This window comes from Trichosurus vulpecula, chromosome 9, assembly GCF_011100635.1.
Source record: "Trichosurus vulpecula isolate mTriVul1 chromosome 9, mTriVul1.pri, whole genome shotgun sequence".
In the NCBI taxonomy this organism is placed as follows: domain Eukaryota; kingdom Metazoa; phylum Chordata; class Mammalia; order Diprotodontia; family Phalangeridae; genus Trichosurus; species Trichosurus vulpecula.
The window spans coordinates 185836991-185859480 of record NC_050581.1 but is presented as its reverse complement, the minus strand read 5'-3'; the positions used below and the strand labels follow the sequence as shown (position 1 = coordinate 185859480).

General features: G+C 43.6%; 1 protein-coding gene across 6 annotated transcripts in view; it reads left to right on the top strand.

The window, feature by feature from the left end:
- Positions 1–22490, top strand: part of FLNB (filamin B) — a 158920-nt gene that overhangs the window by 57059 nt on the left and 79371 nt on the right. For all 6 annotated transcript variants that reach the window (XM_036739515.1, XM_036739514.1, XM_036739513.1 and 3 more), the window contains exons 2-9: positions 693–941; positions 3501–3598; positions 5744–5891; positions 9498–9616; positions 10526–10603; positions 14074–14236; positions 16365–16562; positions 18638–18775. In XM_036739515.1, coding sequence (XP_036595410.1) covers positions 693–941; positions 3501–3598; positions 5744–5891; positions 9498–9616; positions 10526–10603; positions 14074–14236; positions 16365–16562; positions 18638–18775 — 1191 coding nt within the window. The remainder of the gene's footprint in view (positions 1–692; positions 942–3500; positions 3599–5743; positions 5892–9497; positions 9617–10525; positions 10604–14073; positions 14237–16364; positions 16563–18637; positions 18776–22490) is intronic.

Below are 22490 nucleotides of genomic sequence, written 5' to 3'. Positions count from 1 at the left end.
TCATTTTAAACGAAGAGATTAAGACTCAGGCATTTGTCCAGGGTTGCGCAGGTTGCTAAGCTATAGAGGAGAAATCCAACCCTGGGTCCTCTGGCTTCAAATCTAGCTTTCTTTCCACTGCATTGGAAATGCTACAATTTGCTTTAATCCTAATTGAAATGATACCAAGTCATCTGGTAAGATGTCTTTGTCTGCTCTTCTCAAGTCTTTATCTAAGTCCATTTTGGACTAGTTTGGAGACAAGGATATTCCAGCGCTTTAGCACAGTGCTGGTGCTTAATAAATAGTGATTAATTGATTCCTTTTGTCTTTGATGCTGATTGGCATGAGGATGTTGTTTATTCCTAAGGGTTATTTCACTAAGCCAAAGCTTTGTTGAATATGGTGGATTCTGGTAGATTCTGCCCAACTGGGTCTGTTGGAATTCTAAAGGATCTGTGTTGAAGAATGAATGAGCTCAGGTCTCTCTGGTTCTTTTACTCTTTTGGAGACAAAGCTGTCGCTTTTGTCTGATACTGATTGGCATGGGATGTTGTTCGTTCCTAAGGAAAGCTTCATATAGGCATAGCTTTGTGGAATATGGTGGATTCCAGTAGACTCTGTCCAATTGGACAAGTCAGAATTATTAAGGATCTGTATTGAAGAATGAATGAACTTAAGCATTCCTTGTTCTTTCTTTCTGCTTTTCGCAGATAGCAAAGCTATTGTTGATGGAAACTTGAAGCTCATTCTGGGCCTGGTATGGACCCTCATTCTTCACTACTCGATTTCTATGCCTGTGTGGGAAGATGAAGGAGACGATGACGCCAAGAAACAAACACCAAAGCAGAGACTGCTGGGCTGGATTCAGAACAAAATCCCTTATCTGCCCATCACCAACTTTAACCAGAACTGGCAGGACGGCAAAGCGCTGGGAGCCCTCGTGGACAGTTGTGCCCCAGGTAAGCGCTTGTCTGGATCATTGGGTCTGGGTCACCTGGATCATTGATTGCTTCATGGCCACTGGGGAAGGACTCCTCCAGTCAATTTCACATTGGAGGAGTAAAGACCTGAAAGGAAAAGTACCTGTCTTAGCAGTGAAACAGCTGACCCGTCACAGCATTGACCTCAGCCTGCGCTGATGCCAAAGGCCTAGAGTCACAGAGGCAAGTCTCAGGTCTGGTGCATGTCCCTGCCCCCACCACCCAGGCCTGGCTCCAATTGAGTCACCCCTAACCCCTCTATTTTAAGCCAATTTTATATTCCTTTCAATTAGAGACCACCTTGGTTAGTGTCTATGCATGATTGAATGGTTGTGCTGATTGTCTTAACTTAGGCTGACTAATGTGGTCTTACTCCCTGCACCCTCTAAACACACTGAATAACATTGATTTGCCGGGTTGTTCAGTGGGCTGCTCTCTGCACTGAGGTTCAACCCCACTTGGTGGGGTTGAGGGAAATGTGTTTGGGGGCTGGGTGTGGTTCTTTGACTTGTTAACCTTCGAAATAATACTTCTCAGACTCAGGATTCTGATCCACAGGGAAGGTAAGTCAGTAGGACTACAAGGGAAAAAAAAATCTGGATTTTTTTTTCCTGCTCTTTGTGTTAAGATGAATGGGATGAAGCAGTATCTTCCCTGGTGTATAGCCAGTAAAGAAACAAAAATGTCCGTTCCTGATGATGAACTCTGACCTTGGTGAAGTGTTCTTCAAGTCAACTCAAGTCAGGCATTTATTAAGCACCTACTAAGTTCCAGGAACTGCACCAAGTGCTGGCAGTACAAATAAAAACAGAAAGATGTCCTCTGCCCTCAAGGCACTTCCATTCCAATAAGAGAAGAGAACATATAACAAGGAAGTTTGAGGATGGGGGAATAGGAGAAAGTACCATCAGTGTGTGAGTGCCACTGGGGTGTGGTAGAGAAAATGTCCAGTCATGATTAGAGCTTGAAGAAGACTGTAGACATGGTGAGCCTGAGCACTTGGCCTTAAAATGGAGGTTTGGAGGAACCAGCTAGTCAGAGGAAGGGACTGTTCCAGGTGAACATTCTGAGAGGATCCTTAAAGGAAGCTAGAACTTGGAAGGGAGCAAGGGCCTTCATGGAGTCCAGGAGTGTAGGAATAGGAGGAGGAGGAGATGGTCTCAGGTGAAGGTGTCACAAGATCATATATTTGGGGCAGTGCTACAGATGATGAGTACAATAGCAACCCCAGGAAAGGTGAGAAGAGTCTGGGCTGGAATTGCTGGAGAAAGCGTCTTAGAGCAGGTGGGATTTAAGCCAGGCTCTGAAGGAGGAGCAGTAAAATTAGTTTTCTTAAAATTTGAGTCTTTTGGGTCTTTTCTTACATCACCTTGATTTCCAAGAATATCCCTCCCCTCCTCAGAGAGCCATCCCTTGTCACAAAGAATAAAAAGAGTGAAAAAGGAAGCTCCACCAGACTACCCAACACATGGATTGAGTCTGACTTTGTATGTAGTGTTCCACACTCATAGCCTCCACGTTTGCCAGAGAGAGAGAAGCGTATTTTTTTGGCTCTCCTTTGGGCTAGGAGTTGCTAGGAGCAGACACGTTTTTAAAGAAAATGACAGACTAAATAATTTGGAATTTGTGACTCTGTAGGCTATAATTAAAAATGGCTCATTTCAGTGTTTTGTTGATGGTTACTAAGTTTAGAATTAAATAATTACATAATAAAAGGCCTGCTGGAATTCTGATTCTCCTGGATGAAGAAACAGCATAGTGGAACAGCATGGGTGAAGAATAGGTCAGAATGAGGGTGGTATGTGTGGGGAGGAGGCTGACCAGACCGGGGAAGAGGGTGAAAGTTGAGAAACTGCCAGAGATGGGGTTGGGCGGCTCCATTGGGACCATGTTCTGGAGGCTTCCAAGTCTGAACTCTTGGGAGCCACTTGGGAAGTTGGGGGGCTCCCCAAGTCCTGGTGACTCATTTCATTTGCAGTTACTTTAGTGGTACAATGGAAGAAAGGGAGGACCAGACCTTTGCTTCTTGGGGAAGAGGCTCTCAATGGATATTGGAAAATTGTGGGATTTTGAGATAAAGTGACCTGACATAAATCACTTCTGAGTCAATATTTGTATCTTCTACCCATGTTTTTTTTAAAAAAAAACCCAAAACCCAACAATAAAACTCCTAGGTTGAGATGGTGAATTTCTTTTCATTTAAGCCTTAATTATCTTAGAGTTAAAGAAGAGAATTGATTCTTAGAAGTAGAGAGACTACGTAGATAGAACAGGCGCAATGCCTGGTGTTTGGTAAATGACCATTGCCGGACCATTGTCTGATCTTTTGTAGATTGCAGGAAGCTGGAGCCCGGATCTCACTGACCTCTAGGTTCCCTGGATAGCTGCTGCTGATGCACTTTATATAATTCCCTCTGGCTTTTGAAGAAAGCACAGGAAGGGCTGACCAGCAGCCTTGTTCTGACTCATTTATGCTAGCAGGTGGATGGATGACTTACCTTTGGGTAGTGCCTCGCTAAAAGTTCCTCTGTACTGCAGGTCTTTGCCCTGACTGGGAATCTTGGGATCCTGCAAAGCCTGTGGACAATGCCCGGGAAGCCATGCAGCAAGCCGATGACTGGTTGGGAGTCCCACAGGTAAGAGCCTCGCTTCCTCAATACTCTGGTTGTCTGAATAGTTTTCTGTTGTCAAGTCAATCAGTAAGCATCGATTAAGCCCCTACTATGTGCCAGGCGCTGTGTTAGGCACTGGGTATCCAAAGAAACAATGAGAGCCCTTACCCTCAAGGAGATGACACTCTGTTGGGAAAGACAAACAAGCAGGCACACAGATCTTCTGCCCAGGTCGCTAAACATACATGTGTTTTCCTGGTTCATTAGACAGAGTGGCTTCTTGCAAGTAGAGGTGGTTGGCTTGCTATTTTTAATACTGGTGAGGAATTGGCAGACTATTAAGGGATGTGCCTTTATTGCCTGGAATGATCACAAGCTGAATCATATTGGCAAAAAGCCTGGCCTGGGATAGATGTTGACCTGGCTGTATAGGGGATGTCATGCAAATGTCAAACGAGACAGTTCCTAGCACATAGTAGGTGCTGAATAAATGCTTGTCCCCTTCCTCTTGTCCTAAGCCATGACCTTAGATTGTTCCATAGCTTTAAGGGAATTTGACTTCTGCCATTCTAATGGATAAAGGGTTAAAGCTAACTCTGGCTGTAACTCCAACCCCAGCTTAGACTAGTGAATGAAAAGGTCTTTATTAAAAATTTCATATGTGCCAGGCAGGGGGCTAAGGGTTAGGGATTCCAGTACCAAAGAAAGAGAACCCTGTCCTCCTGGAGTTTATATTCTAAATGAGGGGTAACAGCATCTAATGGGAATGGTGGCCAGGGAGAGATGATTGAACCTTGGGGCTCCATTCTTGATCAACAGGCCCTTTCTAGGAATGGGAGAGTTGATTTGTTGATTGGCCACAAAGCTGCCCTGGAGCTAGGAAGACCTGAATTCAAATTCAGCCTCTGGCACTTGATTCCTACGTGACTTGGGGCAGGTTCGAGAGGAAACCTCTTGTTTCCTCACCTGTAAAATAATTTTAATGATAATAGTAGCATTTACCTCCCCTGGGTGCTGTGAGGACTAAAGGACATGCCATAAATAAAGTGCTAGTAAGCCTAACTTGGGGCTTCTTACCCTTTGCGGTGTCATGGACCCCTCTGGCCTTCTGGCAAAGTCTCTGGGCCCCTTCTCAGAATAATGTTTTTAAATACATAAAATAAATTAGCTTGAATTACAAAGGAAGGGGGGCAGCTAGGTGGTACAGGGGATAGAGTGCTGGACCTGGAGACTGAAAGACTCCTCGTCCTGAGTTCAAATCTGGCCTCAGATACTTCTTGGCTATGTGACCCTGGGCAAGTCACTTCACCCTGTTTGCCTCAGTTTCTTCATCTGTAAAATGTGCTGGAGAAGAAAATGGCAAACCAGTCTAATATCTCTGCCAAGAAAACACCAAATGGGGTCACGAAGAGTCAGACATAACTGAAAAAAAACTAAATAACAGCACAATTTGTTTAAGTTCACAGACTCCAGGTTAAGAATTCCTGCCTTAAGATAAAAAGGGTCCAGATGGTGGGAGTAAGAATGGAAGGGAAGGGAGCGGTTTAAGAGATATCTCAGGGGAAAAAACTAATAGATCTTGTTAAGAGTGTCGTGAATTCCTACTTCTGAGAGTTCATTAATGATAACATAAACTAAAAAAATAACTCCCACCTTAAAGCACTATTTATTCCGACTTAAACACAAACTCAAATGCTGGCTGCTATTATTATTAATATGGTTGTTTTGATTCTTGTTCCTTGATCTAGAAGTGGACTCTGGGGCTGTGGGTGGACTGTGGGTAGTTGGCGCGACAGTAGCAGGCCATGCAGTGCGTCTGGGTTGGACTTATTGTGGAGACCTCTCACTGATGGTGGAAGCTGGTCACCCTCGAGGGATGGTGCGTAGATGGCTGGAGAGCAGGGGATGCGTAACAGAGAAAGAAGGCTGGGTCACTTCTGGTTTTGTTTTGTAACAGCCTGACCAGGCCGTCTCTTCAGCACCTTGGAGCCAGATTTCGGGAAAAGGAGTCGTGGGTTTCGTTGGATAATTTACTCTGAGGTTATTGAGAACCTATCATCTCTGTGTTCTATCCAGGGTCTTTTTAAAGAGGGCTTTAAAAGTTTTTTGTTCATTGTCAGAGTGAAAGGTGGCATATGTCCATGGACTGACCACTGTATTCTCTTTAAGGTCATCACTCCTGAAGAAATCATCCATCCCAATGTGGACGAACACTCCGTCATGACTTACCTGTCCCAGTTCCCCAAAGCCAAACTCAAGCCGGGAGCCCCTCTCAAGCCCAAACTCAATCCGAAGAAGGCCCGGGCTTACGGCCGAGGTGAGGAGGGCCCTGGGAGGATGGGTTCCACCTGCTGCTTTGTTACTGTTTCTGACTGAAAAGTCCGTCTTTTCAGGGGAATCTCCAGATGTGAGGGGTGGGTGGAATGTGTTTGCTTCATCATTCCCTCTGCCTCTTAACCACTAGCTTACATTGTGTTTACACCGCCCCTTTCAGATGTAAACAGAGCCCTTGTTAGCCTCTACCAGACCAACACTTTGCTGAAACCTCCTGGGTCTGGTCGCCACTATGTACCCTACAGGCCTGGTGCAGGCTTGCTTTAAAAAAAAAAATCTCAGTAGAAATCATTTTGAGGAGATCAAATCCCGCAACACAACCTGATTTGTAACCTAGAGAAAGTCTATTTTCAACAAAGGTCTAAAATAGGGGTAACTTTTTAATTAAATTTTTTTATGAACACAATTCTATTCTCTCTATCCTCCCTCATATGGGGAAAACAAAAATAAAACATTTGTGACAAATGTGTAGAGTCAAACAAAAAAAAAATCCTGCTTTGACTGTGTAAAAAAAAAATCTCCTTTTGCCCCCTGAGTCTGTCCCCTTGCTCTCAGGAGGTGGGTAGCAGGATTCATCATCTGTCCTCTGGAGTTGGTCCTTGTTTTGAGCAGAGTTCTTAAGTCTGTCAAAGCGATTTGTCTTTGTAGTTTTGTTGTTATTGTAGGAATGGTTCCCCTGGTTCTGCTCACTTCACTCTGTATCAGTTCAAATGAGGCTTCTCAGTTCCTAGGAAGTTCTCCTTCCTTGGTGATAACTTTTCATTAGGACAGTAACAAGTGTGGACTATGGAGGGCTTGATTCCTGGAGTTACAGGATCTGGATTCAAATCCTGACTCCACCACTTCTACCTGTGTGACCCTGGCTAAGCCCCTTTACCTCTTTGGGCCTCAGCCTCCTTGTCTATAAAATGAAAGTTTTGGACCAAATCGTCTCCAAGTCCCCTTCCTGCTTTAGATCTGTGTTTGTGTGTTAGAAGACAGTGAGCTTTGGTTCTGTTCAGGCAGCTGTAGTTTAGTGGTTTTAGCCCAGAGTGCTGGGCTTGGTTAGGAAGAGCTGCGTTCAAATCCAGCCTCAGACACTCACTAGCTGTGTGACCCGGGACAGGTCACTGACCTCTGTCTGCCTCAGTTTCCTCAACTGTAAAACAGGGATAATAATAGCACCTGACTTCTAGGGTTGTTGTGAGAATCTCGGAGCAAAGGTGTTATTTTAAATATGTGAATTGCTTTGCAAACCTGGTTCTGACTCTCCACAGCCCCATTTGGGGCTTTCTTGGCAAAGATACCAGAGTGGTTTGCCATTTCCTTCTCCTGTTCATTTTACCAATGAGGAAACTGAGACACACAGGGTTAAATGACTTGCCCAGGGTCACACAGCTAGGAAGTGTCTGAGGCTGGATTTGAACTCAGGAAGATGATTCTTCTGTTTCTGAGCCCAGTGCTCGTGTAGCTGCCCCTGGCAAACCTTAAAATGCTATATAAACACTTAGTTATTATTATTTCTTCTTATTTTATTATGGGACAATTTTCCTGGTCAGGATGAGGTTACTCTTTAAAGTATTCGCGTTAGTAATTAGCATAATATCCCTGTAAACTCATATTTTTAAAGCCCTTTAAGGTTTGCAAAGTACTTTTCTTATAACATTTTCTGAGGTAGATTATGATGAGGATTTTTATTCCCATTATACAGAAAAGGACATTGAGGCCCTCAGAGGTTTAGCCAACTACCCAGTGTCGAAGGTGGGATTGGAGCCTGCGTCTCCCCAACTCAGATCTAGCACTCTATCCACTAGGCCACACTGCCTTTGACAATTAAAAGCAGAGGTGTGCTCTCCGAATGAATGACGGCTGATATTTATCTAGTGCTTTTCATAGATTCTCTCATTTGAGACTCACAGCAAGCCTCTGAAGTCGGTACTGTTATTTTCAGAATTTTGTTATTGAAGAAATTGAGCTCAGTTTAAACGACTTACCCAGAATCCTCGCCAGTTAGCAAGGCTCACAGAGGCCAGATTTGAACCCAGATCCTGACTCCCAATCTAGCTTTTTATCCATTGGGCCACACTGCTTCCTCAGAGCTAAGCCAATGATCTCTCTTTTTAAAAAAAAAAATTATTTTTTTGATCTCTGCTTTCTCTAAGACAAAATCAAGTAGAGGCCAGGCTTTGGGCATCATGTCTTTCATGGCTGAGCTTCCTTGAAAGGTTGACAGGTTACAAACAGCCCAGTCCTTTTGTAGACTAACCTGATGAGACGGATTAAATCTCGTCATGGCGCTAATGGTTTGTTTGTCAGGAGCTTATCGCCAGCTTTCATATTTCCTCACCCACCGTGAGTCAGCTTCCTTTCCCCACAGGAATTTGGTGGCTCTTACCCTCTTCCTTCATCTGCTGCTTTGTCCGGGTTTGACTCGGCACAGACGGCTTTGTGTTGAGGAGCAGAAGCTGCTCTTTTGGGAGCCAGGACAGGCAGTAATGGTGGGACCAGATCTGACTAGGCCTCCATGGAAAGTCTGACTTTGGAGGCTTCACACCTGTCCCATTATGTGTCAGAGGCAATGAAGCCACTGGCGTTCTTGGAAAATGAGGCTAAGTCTCCTCGTGTTAATGTGCTGTTCATTTGGGAGCAAAGTCTCAATGACTAAGTGAAAGAAAATTTCCATCATCTTTGCTGCAAGTGGGGTTTTCCTTCTAGAAGAGAAGTGTCCCTTCTTAGCCTTTCTTGAGTTGCCAAGATTTTTTTTTTGAATAGCTTGGCTAAAAAGAATGAGATGTGAGAGCGCTGGGCTAAGATAGACCTACATTGCCACAGATGTCTCTCATTATGCAGATGACTCTGGGAGCGTGCCATGCCATCGGAGGGAATGTCCCGAACCCATGGGATCACAGATCCGTTCATCGATTTGAGGAAAAGTCTTGACTGTGTAGAAAACTTTGCTCTGTAGGCTTTTCTGCATGGCACAGTAGCTTTTGTCCACAGAAGTTAACTCAGCAGGGGAATGTGTTTGAGATTTGTGATCGTGACCACTGTTTCTGAGTCAAAAACTCATGTTAGCTGGTTTCAGGACAATTCTTTTTCTGCTGTTGAGATCAGGTTTAATGGATTTTACCCAGTGATTTCTAACAGCTGTCCTGCCATGACCATATTCAAGTTCATACTTGTGTTGTACACTCATCATGGCGGTATATGGCGTGTGGCCTTGGCTGGTTGAAGGGGTTTTCAGTTTTCCTGAGAAGAGTCACATTACAGCTATTTCAGCTTGTCATATTAGTCTTCTAGGGTTGCTCCAAATCTGTGATTTCGTCAGTATAGTGTGGAAATTCCCTCTGAGGATACAAATCATCCACCGTCCTGTCCCTTTGAGAGTTGCCTGAGGCAGTGAGGTTGTATCTTATGCATGGTCACGTAGCCAATACGTGTGAGAACCCAGATCTTGCTATGAGGCTTACCCTCTGCCAGGCTGGCTTTTCTGTACAGTTTTATAAAAGTGACTTTCAGTCGTCTGGACGCTGCCCAAGTTAATGCCATAAACTTCACTCAGATCAGCTTCCTAGCACTTTCGATAACTCATGTTGTGAATGCTTAACAGGAATTGAGCCTACTGGAAACATGGTGAAGCAACCGGCCAAATTCACAGTGGACACTATTAGTGCTGGACAAGGTGATGTGATGGTTTTTGTGGAAGATCCTGAAGGGAACAAAGAGGAGGTATGTAGCCTTGAGGATGCCACTTCTTCCCTGGGTCAGTCTTTGGTCACAGTGTGTAGAATATAAGCTGGGCTATCAGCTGCCTCTATTAAACTCACATGAGCCATGGTGCCACCTGCCTTCAGCCTTTGCCTAATCTTTCTCCCAGTAGCATCCATAGCTACTGGTTGATGGCATCATTTCCTGGATAGAAACTTGGGTGAACTCTCCTAGGACATTGAAAGACAAAAGGGATATTTGACTTCCTGTTTTGGGCAGTGATTTTCTTGGGAGAGAGAAAGCTCTTATTAGTCACCATCAGTAAGCATTTATTATGCACCCGGTATGTGGCATGTGCTGTGTGAAGCCCTGGGGATACAAAGACAGAAATGAAACAATACCTGCCCTCAGGGAACTCATTTCCTATCAGGAAAACAATATCCGTACAAAATAACTAAGAGGTAATTTGGGGGAGGGGGTAAGAGATGGAGGATATACTTTAATGTTAGGTGCTTATTTTTAAAAAAATACTACAAGGGATACTTTGGCTTTCCAATATGGCAGTGTCACCGTTATTGGTGGCTGGACATGACTATTTCAGGATTTAAGTGTTCTCATCCCCTAAAGAGGAGGGTGGGTGCGTGCGTGGGGGTCTTTGGAAGTGAATAATGGACTTTGGGCTTCTCTAAAAGAAAATTGAAGTTTGGTGTGGTGTTTTTTGTTTTCATGAATTTATGATTGTGCCCACTATTGTTTGTTTAGATACTTTAGCATTCCTGTTGATTTTAGGAATGTCTAGGAGAAGAGTTGCGTAGAGATCTCAAGTCAGTGGCTTGAGTGACTGGCCCAGAAGGATGTTGGCTGCTGGCTAAAACATTCCTTCAGCAGTAGATTTTAATCTCTCATAGTTCTTGGTGCTTTTGCTTCTAGGCACATGTGACTCCGGACAGTGATAAGAACAAGACTTATTCTGTTGAGTATCTGCCTAAGGTCACTGGACTTCACAAAGTAAGATTTGGGCTTCTGGGGTGATCTGTTTGAGCTGTTAACATAGAGTGGGGTTGAGGCATCTTTAACCCTCGTTACTCTGATCGCTGGAAACCCCATCTCACTGCGCCTTCTGGTAGCATCCAGAATCCATTTGGCGGTGACAAGTTGGTCTGTATGATGTGGCTGTGCACTGGGAGCGTTAGCTGTTAGGGGACCACTTCCATTGGAGGCCAGTCATCTAATATGGTTCTGTTAGGAGAAGGCGCCTGGGAGCATAGGCTTTAAATATCTCTCTCTCTCTCTCTGTCTCTGTCTCTCTCTCTCTGTCTCTCTGTTTCTCTCTTTTTCTCTGTCTGTCTGTCTCTCTCTCTCTCATCTTCTTTGACTTCCTAGATGGTGATACCTTCATGTTGTATCTGAAAATTTTTAAAGGGAGAGTTCACCCTGAGGCTACATCATCATCATCATCATCATCATCGTAGCTAACATTTATATAGTGCCGACTGTGTGTGCCAACTATATGCCAGGCAGGCACTGTGCTGAGCACTTTACAATGATCTCATTTGATCTTTGCAACAACCCTAGGAGTTGGGTGCTGTTACCAGCCCCATTTTATAGATGGGGAAACTGAGGCAAACATGTTGAGTGACTTGCTCAGTGTCACATGGCTAGGATTTGAACTGAGGTCTTCCTGACTCCAGGCCTAGTGCTTTCTGCACTGTGCCCTATACTGCAGCTATCTCATATACATAAGACACTGGAGGAAACACTAGTCTTCCTGCACAACTGGCTCTTTGTGTTGTAGCCAGTAGATTCCAGCTATGCTTGTTTCCAGTTTAGTTGTTTCTGGGTAGTGCCAATGGCCCACACTCAGCCAGCCCTCCAAGAGAGCGGGGAAGCTCTACTTGCTTCATAGCCCCATCGTAGATTTAAAGTTCTGTGTTGTGAAGCACACTTGCAATGGCTGCTTCTGAATATGGCAGGACCATCTTAATTTTTTAATTACTTTAAAATATAATTAATTAATTTTTCATTTTCAATATTCATTTTCACAAGATTTTGAGTGATAAATTTTCTCTCCCTCACTTTCCTCCCCCCTCCCCAAGATGGTATGCAATCTGATATAGGTTCTACAAATGAGTGCATATTAAACATTTGCGTATTAGTCATGATGTAAAGAAGAATTAGAACTAATGGGAGGAACCACGAGAAAGAAGAAACAAAACAAAACAACAAAAGAAAAAGAGAGCAAACTATGCTTCCATCTGCCTTCAGACTCCAAAGTTCTTTCTCTGGATATGAATAGCATTTTCCGTTGTGAGTCTTTTGGAGTTGTCTTAGATCTTTGCATTGCTGAGAAGAGCTAAGTCTATTAAAGTCAATCATTGCACAATGTGGCTGTTACTGTGTACAACGTTCACCTGGTTCTGCTCGCTTCACTCAGCCTCCGTTCATATGAGTCTTTCCAGATTTTTCTGAAGTCCATCTGCTCCTCATTTCTTATAGCACAATAGTATTCCATTACATTCATGTACCACAACTTGTTCAGCCATTCCCCAATTGATGGATGTCCCCTCAATTTCCAGTTCTTTGCCACCACAAAAAAGAGCTTCTATAAATATTTTTTTTGTGCACGTGGGTCCCTTTCCCATTTTTATGATCTCTTTGGGATACAGACCTAGAAGTGGTATTGCTGGATCAAAGGGTATGCACAGTTTTATAGCCCTTTGGATATAGTTCCAAAATGTTTAGATCAGTTCACAACTCCACCAACAATGCATTAGTGTTCCAATTTTCCCACATGTTCTCCAACACTTATCATTTTTCTGTTTTGTCATGTGAGCCAACCTGATAGGTGTGATGTGGTACCTCAGAGTTGCTTTTATTTACATTTCTCTAATCAATAGTGATTTAGAACATTTTTTCATGTGATTTTAGATAGCTTTAATTTCTTCCTCTGAAAACTGCCTGTTCATATCCTTTGACCATTTCTCAATTGGGGAATGACTTATATTCTTATAAATTTGACTCCATTCTCTATATATTTTAGAGCTCTTTTGCCATTTGAGTTAGTCTATTTTTTAAGGTGTTATTTTCTTCAGTATTTTTTTGGGTCTCCTTTAGGAAGTCATTGACTTGCTTTTCATGGTTTTCTTGCACCACTCTCATCTCTCTTCCCAATTTTCCTTTACTTCTTTTACTTGCTTTTCTAAATCCTTTTGGAGCTTTTCCATGGCCTTAATGTAATCAAAATCATCCATTTTGCATTTCATAATGCTCTCTATCTCTTGTTTGGTCATAAATTCTTCAGGGCCATCTTTATTGAGGCTGGATGAAACCGTCCTTGGTCAAACTAGCTTTCTTCCCCTCAATGCAAGCATGGACTTTTGGGGAAGGACCTTCAGGTTTTCCAGCTGTTCTCCACCTTGGATGAGTGTTTCATTTTCCTTTTGTTTGCATAAGTTCATATTTTTACTGGTTGTACTGCAACTATTGGTGAGTGTGGGGATGGAGGTGAAGGGGAAGGAGTCCTTTTCATCCAGAGTTTCAAATATAAATACTTTAACCATTCATTTTCAGTGTCACGTTCCTAACTTTGAATTTTGTACTTGTCAAACAAGAGAAAGACCTGGGGACAGCCGTGATTATAAGAGTCTAGTCCTGTTTCCCACACTAATTCCCCTCTGTGCCTCGCTTTTCTTTCCTCTGGCATGAGCAGGTTGATGCTGAAATGGATTTAGACTTAGAGGGCAGCTTTTTGAGTCGGGAAGACCTGAGTTTGGTTTAAAAACTTCCTCAGACACTCCTTAGCTGTGTTGATGTTAGACAAGTTACTTAACCTATCTGTGCCACAGTTTCTTCGTGTGTAAAATGGGGATGATAGCAAGTCCCTGCCCCCCAGGGTTGCTATGAGGATCATGGGTCAACATATGTTAAAGCTCCTCATCTTCTTCCTCTTCTTCCTTTTTCTCCTCTTCCTCTTCTTTTTCTTCTTCCTCCCCCTCCCTTAATTTCCTCATAATGAGATCTTTTGACTACATGGCCTTTGAGGTCTTCCCTTTTTGCTCTAACTTTATGATTCTATGGCCCGAAGATTAGGTCCCTTCCAGCACTAACATTATATGCAATGGATTTTATTTTTTTTTCCTGCTTGTTTTGTTTTTTAAGGTTTTACTTAGACTCTTTATCTTCTATCACGCTCAGTTCATGACTTCTTTACCCATCTCCTCCCACTCTGATTAAATCTTCCTTTGTATCATCGGGGAAAAAACACAGCAACACAGTTCAGACCAACCAACCAGGTCTGATATTGTATGCAGCATTATGTATCCATGGTTTCTTGTCTCTCTACCAAGAGAAGGAAAGAGTGTTTCATCGTCTCTTCACTAGGTGGAGATGGTCATCCCAGGTCATCAGAGTTTGGCTCCTTTGGGGACTATTACAATGGGGTTGGACATACGTGAAGCCCCTTTTTCTGTTCCTTGCAGGTCACGGTTCTCTTTGCTGGTCAGCACATCTCTAAGAGTCCGTTCGAGGTCAACGTTGACAAGGCCCAGGGTGATGCTAGCAAAGTGACAGCAAAGGGACCAGGCTTGGAAGTCACCGGCAATATTGCTAATAAGGCAACTTACTTTGACATCTACACAGCAGGTAGAGTGACTTTTTCTTCCAGGACGTGTTGGGTCTTCCTCTAAAATTATGACCCTGGGTATGTCCCTTCATTTCTTTGAGCCTCAGTTTCTTGTTCTGTAAAAGGAGGGGATTGGCCTCCAAGGTCACTTTTAGCTCTAAATCTTATCCTCTCCCAAGGAGCTTAGCTTCTGTTGGAGAGAAACCACATGTACACAGTAAATACCGGGTGATTCCAGGGGAAGAGGAGGGTAAGCACTTGGACCTGGAGGCCCAGTAATGACACCTTAGAGGAGGTACCACTTGAGATGACTTACAACACTTAGCTTGACTTTCTGAAGTTGGATCGAACTTTTGGTTAGTTATTAAAAGTAGCTTTTTGGGGGCAGAGCCCTGCTGAATGGGACTTCTAAGCATTGTTTTTTGGGGAGGGGTTGGGACACAACCTAGGCTGGATGGCTGTTTCTGCTTTGGGGGCTGAAGACCGCAGGTCCTGAGTAACTGGCCATTTCTGCATCTTTCTTGATGGTTCTTGAAGGTGGGGCAGGCTAGCCTGTGAATAGGTAGGCCTCTAAAGAGAGTTCATAAGCCAGGGGGAGTTATTTGCCAAGGCAATAACTGGTCTAAGAAAGCAAACTAAGCTAGTAGTCTCAGTGGAATGTCTCTCCCACTGATCTTCTGGAGGAAACCTTTTTAGAGGGGTAGGTTTCGAACCTGAGAACTTCAGTGGATTAACCTTTCCCAGCAGAGTTGGAAGGGTGCCCACAGATGGACCAAAGCTGTTCTTGATCTCTTTCAACTCTGTTACCTGGGGAGGGAAAGAGAGAAATGGGCGGATGGCTCTCTATGGGTCCTTCAGAATGAAGATGGAGGAGAGAGAGCTTTATTTAAGAGTTGCTTGCTTGGAAGGAGCTATGGTACCAGGGACCTTGGAGAGCAATTTAAATGGCCTCCATCTTCCAGGACTCAATGAACCTAGGAAAGCAACTGGGGATCTGGGCATCTGGCTTGGTCTCCAGCGAGGGCTAAGCTGGGATTCCCAAGGTAAATGTCATTTTGTGCCATCTGTCCTATAAGGCTTTGACATGACTTTGTACCTTGAAGATATTTATTGAGTCATTTCTCTTCTGCAACTGAAGATTTTTCTATCAGCTACCTTTTTAAATACCTGCTCTAGGTATTAAATACCTGTGCTAGGTGTTGAGGGTACAAAGAGCTAGATGGAAACAGTTCTTGCTCTTGAGGAGCTTAAATTCTATGAAGGAAGACAATATAGGTGTGTGTGTGAGCATGAATGCATATGTGTCTATGTATCTGTGTGCCTACATGTTTAGTATATAGGTGTATATTTATACCCAAAATAAATACAAGGTAGTTTGGGGGGGGGGGGAAGGATGACACAATGTGATATTGGCAGACAGGATGGGGTCATTGAGATGAGTCCTGAAGAAAACCAGGAATTCTGAGAAGAGATATGAGGCAGGAGGGCCTTCCAGGTATGAGGAAAGGAGTGCAAAGACTGATAACCACTTCTCAGAGACTTTTCATCCCATCAAGATTAGCTCTCTGTTTTAACGACAGAGAAGCTTATTCTTCATATGTGCCCCTTCTCTTTCTCCCCCAAGCTTGGACAGTGGCTGGGAAGTTTTCTTTGCATTTTGATATATTTCATGCTTTTCAAGACTCTTCCATGTTTATTTGATTGTAAGGAAAACCCTGTGAGGAAGGTAAGGCAGGTATATTATTTTTTGATGGATGAGAAAATTGAGGCATCCAGCAGTTAGTCACCTTGTCTCTGGTTACTGGCTGAACAAATGGCTGACTCAGCTTTTCTTGGGAACGGTTGTTAAATTTCTGAAAGATTTTTTTTCCCTCAGGCATTGTTTGTTTTCTCATCTTAGGCTCAAAAGATGATTTTTGCAGTGAAATTTGGTAAAGCCCTAACTTGGCTAGGTACCCTAATGTTACCCTTTCATGCAATATCTTTACCGGAGGCACCCAGGTGGAAGCAGTCCATCAACAAGCAGTTATACGACCAACTGTTCTATTTTGTGTGACGCAGCATAGACTGTTGGGTCTTCTGTGTCTTGGGTTGTGAACTTCCTGAGGAAAGTGTCTGACCTTTTCCAAAATGGTGGATCTCTTGCAGGAGCTGGTGTGGGAGACATTGAAGTTGAGGTGGAAGATCCCCAAGGGAAGAAAACAGTCGAAATGGTCATGGAAGACAAAGGGAACCAGGTCTACCGCTGTGCCTACAAACCCGTTCAGCCTGGTCCCCATGTGGTCAAGGTCTCATTTGCTGGAGAGTCTATACCCAAAAGCCCCTTTACCGTGAATGTTGGTGAAGGTGGGTACTTTGGTAGGACGCACGTCTGTCTAAAAAGAGCAACTTATTTGTGTTATTTAGGAGAATTGAATTACTGTTGTCTCCCTAGTAATCTAGTTGATACAGAAATGCCTTTCGTGTTTCTCTCTTGTACTAAAAGCGACTTTGTGATTGTAAAAGGCTCAGAGGTTAACAGCACAAGAAGATTTGTGCTCTCTTGGGAGCCATTGGCTCCAGAGAATGTGAACTTTGAGATATCTTTCTCCCACTTCTTCCTTTTGTTTTTTCAACCCCTTATTCTCTCCTAAACCAGTACTGAACTCTCTTTCTCCTTATTCTGTCCTCTTCTCCTGCGCTCTGTAGACTTCTCTCTCCCGGTCCATTTCATTTGGGGGATTTTGGACTTCACCACGAATAACGGCTTCCTAGTTGAGACGGCTTGCTGGTAAGGGGTGGGCAAGGCGGTGGTCCTGGTCTTTTATTGGCTTGTGCAGTAGCGTGTTATGCATGCCACGTTTGTGATTCTTGTGGGTAAAAAATCCAACCCACTGTGGTCATCTGAATCACTGATTCAAACATGTTGGAGCCCCTACAATGCTGGTAGCCAGGGTACTGTCAGATGGCACTGAGGCAGAGCCCTGGTCACTGACCCTATCTAAACTACCACCGTTAGCTAGTGGCTTGATTTACTTTAGTCTTATGCCTTTTAACATCGTGACCATAAAGGCTGATCATAATTCACCCTCAGAGTCTATAATTCTAGCATTTTTCTTGCTCTTTGAATTATTCCACAATCCATTTACTAAACAAGAATCTTTTTTTTTTTAATATAGGGGAGCCCTGTTAAGATTTATTTCCATTATGACCTGCTGATTTCTTACTCCCCTTGACACTAGGCAGGGTTATTAGTTCATAAACAATGTTGTTTCGCTCAGACATATTTTAGGAAAGTATTTAAATTTTTTAAAAAATCCCATAAAAGGGTTTGAATACTTGGCCTTTCTCTTTATGGAGTAAACAGCTGAGGTCATTGGTCCATGCATAGAAAATACCTTCCTCTCTCCTCCTGAAAGTTAGTATTCTCCTTTTCTTTTCCACTAGTAGAGAAGCCAGAAATGGGAGCTGGGTGTCTTAAAACTTCAGTGACAAGGGAGTGTGAAGTTGGTAGTTAAGATTTAAGAAAGAACAGTCCTGTACTATACATTTTGTCCAAACAATCCCCATTACCTTTGCTAATGAGACTTTCCCACTTGTCATCAAACTTTCCAGTGCGTTTCCTGTGCATTTTATTATTACGTTTATTTTATCACAGATAGTCCATTTCTTAAAAATGGTCTTCTGATTTTTGGCCTTCTCAAGAGTGGGTGGACTGTAAGCAATTTTTGACCTGCATTCGAGCTTTTTAAAAAAACCTACTTTAAGCTAGATACAGAGCTCACACTGAGTAGCATTTTTTTGGTAAGGATTCATGGCTGTGCACATGCCAACCATTTTATAATGTGTAGCTTTTGAGCCTCACAAAGTCTCCATTAGCAGAGATTGGGTTGGACCAGTCGGGTGTTTTTGTTGTTTTTTAAAATTTCTTCTCCCCCTTGACTCTAGTCTGGCTGCTGGCTAGGAAGAAAAGAAGCTTTAAAATGGCTGACCCAGGTCCTGGCAACCTGTCAGACATTTAAAATCACATTAGTTGATGGGGGTTTTAAAAGGAGTCTTGGACAAGTCCGATGTTCCTAATTACTGGGCTCTTGGGCAGAGAAGTTTGGTTTGCATGGAATCCAGTGATGTGGTCTGAACTTCACCTTCCCTTCCTAAGATGGAATCAAGGAGAGGCTTCAGCCAGTCCCAGGGGCTCACTGGGCCTGGGCCAATCATGCCGACTTTGCTTCCATCTGTGTTGTGGCTGGAGAAAGCTACGCCTCTGTGTTTGCTGGCTTTGTGTGTTCTCTGAATGGGACCTTGGGTCTTAGGGTCGATGTCAGCATTTTCTTCCTGTAAAGTAAACGGTTTTTTGTGGACGGTGGCTCCAAGCTGCCTTGGCTGGCTTAGGTGGACTTGGGGAATGAAAGACTGACCTGATGCCTGAAATGTGTTTTCAGCCTGCAATCCAAATGCCTGTCGGGCCAGTGGTCGAGGCCTGCAGCCCAAGGGAGTGAGGATCCGAGAGACAGCAGACTTTAAGGTGGACACGAAATCGGCGGGAAGTGGGGAGCTCAGTGTGACGGTGCGAGGGCCCAGTAAGTACTGTTTCCCCTGTTCCTGTCAAGTCAGACAAGCATTTATTAGGCACTGGAGATACAGTCTTGGATTCCAAGGAATTCACCATCTAAGTGTAAACAACTCTGCGCAGACAAGATAGATACAGGGAAAATGAGAGATAATCATAGAGGAAAGGCTCTGTCATTAAAAAAAAAAGTTTGGATTGATACCATTTTTACAGCACTGTAATTTCCCCCAGCACCCCACCCTCTCTCAGAGCCATCTTATATAACAAGTAATATTTTTAAAGCCAGAAGAGGGAGAAAAAAAATCAGTATGATGGATTGATACGTCGAAAAAGTCTAAAATGGGTGTTGTTCCATACTCATGGGTCACTCACCTCTGCAAAGGGCAGGGTAGGTGTATCTTTTTTTGTTTCTTCTTTGGAGCCCATGCTTCTTTGTATTATTGTAACAACTTAGCTTTGGGTAAATCACTTAATCTCTCTGGGACTTGATTTCCTCATTTGTAAAATGAGGGGCTTGGATTGCTCCAGATCTATGGTCTTGTGATTTTGTGTTGTGTCAGTCCGAGTATGGTCTTCTGAGTCATACTTGTGATCTCCAGTCCTGGGCTGTGGCCTTGGACCAATCATCTGCCCTCTCTTAGTCTCAGTCCAGTAGAAGGCAAGAGCCAGGGGGGCAGGGTGTGGTTTTCTTTTTTTGTTTGTTTTTTTATTTTTTGACCCAAGCACCTAGCATGGAGCTTGGTACACAATAGATACTTTAAAAGTGCTTATTATTAGTAGAGGGATTCATTTCCTTTTTTCATCTGTCGTAAGTATCATGCCTCCCTACATTAGAGGATCATTCTAAGGTCCACAAGTAATGACAATATATGGAAGTGCTTTATTGAGAGAAGTGGGAGGCAATATTGTTACCCCAAGAGACACAGGAAATGCTTCCATTGCCACTGTGATGCTGAGGGCTCTATCAGCTTGGCTTCCCCTATGGTTGACCCCACCTATGCTAGATCACTCAGAGCTGGCCTTCTTCCCCTTTTCACTCCGCCTGGAATTCATCTGGCACCCAAAAGCCATTGACCGAAGCTTTGATGGCCACGCCCTTTTACAGATGGTGTTCTAGATACAGGGCTGGGGCCTGGTCTAGATGGCTGAGTGGCTCCTCATTTTATTGATTAATTCTGTTCCATTCAGCAAACATTCTTTGAATGGCCACTGGATCCCAGGTGCTAGTCTAGGTTTTGAAGAGAGGAAAACTAAACCAAACCCAGCCCCTACCCAGAAGGAGCTTACCATCTACTTTATGAAGACCAATGCTAAGACTTTTAATTTTCCCCCAAATTGCTCATTTATGTGAAGGGGTTCCACATGCTCTGGGGTCTCAGAGAAGGAGGTCAAGTTCCTCCTGCCTACTCCTTTTTCAGCTTCTTAGCTGAAGGCATGCCATCCTTGCCTTGTTTTCAGCTACTTACTCTCTCCCCTCCAGGGAGACGTGAGTTTCTGCTCTTCCCATTCCCACAATTTTTGGGGGCTTATTTATTATTATTTTATTTGTATATAATATATTGATTTATTATTATTGTTATCACTATTATTTAAGCTGTCAGAAGTAGCTTCAGCAGATTCAGTCATGGGGGCTCAGAAATCTTGTGCTTGCTTATTGTGCTACGGTCCCTGATGGTCACCGTGTGTTGGGTCAGGGAAGGAATCCTACTCTGAGCGGACAAATTAGACTCAACCAGCACCTAAAATTGGGTATGACTTGTTGTGTGGGAGGCTGTGGTTCTAGGCAGGCAGTGGGTGGGCTGATGCCAGTGCAGCGTGGGGGCAGCCCTTATCCTGGGCCTGTTGCAACAAGAAGTGAAGAGCTGTTTGACCTTGGGTCCCGTCGGTGACTCACTGCCTTTCCTTGCCAAACCACCAGGCTAGACATAAAGCAAGTTTCTACCTGGTGTCTCAGACTCAGGTTTTAGATACAGTGTCTAAGAACTGCTCTCTGAGAAGAAGCCTGTGGGGATTTTTCAAGTTCAATGTTTCTGGTTTGCTTGGCCGGCTTAGATTGAGACAGGCTTGCCCTGATAGCTCTGACACAAGTGGTGTTCTCTAGACCTTACAGTTCAAATCCAGCTGCAGACACTCACTACCCGTGAGCCTGAGGAAATCACTTAATTTCTGTCTTTCTCAATCTTCTCAACTGTAAAATGGGGATAGTAACAGCCCCTGCCTTCCAGGGTTGTTGTGAGGATCAAATATTGGTAATAATAGATATTTATTTACTAGAATCTCCAAACTTGTTTGGCCTACCACCTGCTTTTCAAAAAAAAAAATTACTCAGCACCCCCCTGGAAATCTACCTTTTTTTTTAACCCTTTAATGGGTTTTTTTTTTTGGAATTTGCATCGTTTTAAACTATTACTGCACCCCTGAATCATTCCAGCGTGCCCCAGGAGGCGGTATCGCCCACTTTGGGAAGCTATGTAGATAAATACTTGAGACAATCTTTGAGAAGGACTTAGCACAGTGCTTGGCACATAGGTGCTATATAAATGCTCTCACACACACACACACACACACACACACACGCGCACAGAGGAGGAGCTTTGGGTCACTGTTGAGGTAGGCTGTTTAGTTAGAGATGGGGAAACTGAGGCCTTTCCCAGAACAACTGTGACTTTCTGAATTTGTGTTCATCACATCACGGGAAGTAAAGGTGAAAAGTAGCTTAACTTTTCATTTGCCTTCAAATCTCCAGGATGTGAGGGGTCCTCTCCATGCAGACAGGATCCTTCTAGCCTTTCTCTAAAGGTGGACTTGGAAAGCACAGCTCACCCCACAGTGTGGGGACCCTATCTTCAGTTTAGGAAGAAGTTAGTGTAGACAGAACAATAGGGATTATTTATGTCCTGTTTATCTGAGTTACTCCACTCTTATCCCGGTCAGTTAAAGTTTATTTTACGTCATTAAAAGTAGCATTTTCCTGATTTTGGGAAAAACTTCATCTGAAGAGAATTTAAATTTCCATTCATCCCCAAGGCCTGTCTGAAGTATGGCCATTAGCCAATGAACAGCCAGGGTGAATGAATGGCTTCTCCTTCCTGCCCAGCCAGGTTTTTTTTAAATTCCATATTTTATTATTTAATATTTTTTTGGTTTTCAGCATTGATTTCCACAAGATTTTGAGTTACAGATTTTCTCCCTATTTCTACTCTCCCACCCGCTCCAAGATGGCATATATTCTGATTTCCCCATTCCCCAGTCAGCCCTCCCTTCTGTCTCCCCACTCCCCCCACCCCATCCCCTTTCCCCTTACTTTCTTGTAGGGCAAGATAGATTTCTATGCCTCATTGCCTGTATATCTTATTTCCCAGTTGCATTCTCTCCACTCTTCCCTCTCCACCCACGCTCCCTAAGAAGGCAAGCAATTCAACATAGGGCATACATGTATCATGTAAAACCCTTCCACAATACTCATGTTGTGAAAGACAAACTATATTTCCCTCCATCCTATCCTGTCCCCCTTTATTCAATTTTCTCCCTTGACCCTGTCCCATTTCAAAAGTGTTTGCTTTTGATTGCCTCCTCCCCCATCTGCCCTCCCTTCTATCGTCCCCCCTTTTTTATCCCCTTCCCCCTGCTTTCCTGTGGGGTAAGACACCCAATTGAGTGTGTATGTTATTCCCTCCTCAGGTCAAATCTGATGAGAGCAAGATTCACTCATTCCCCCTCACCTG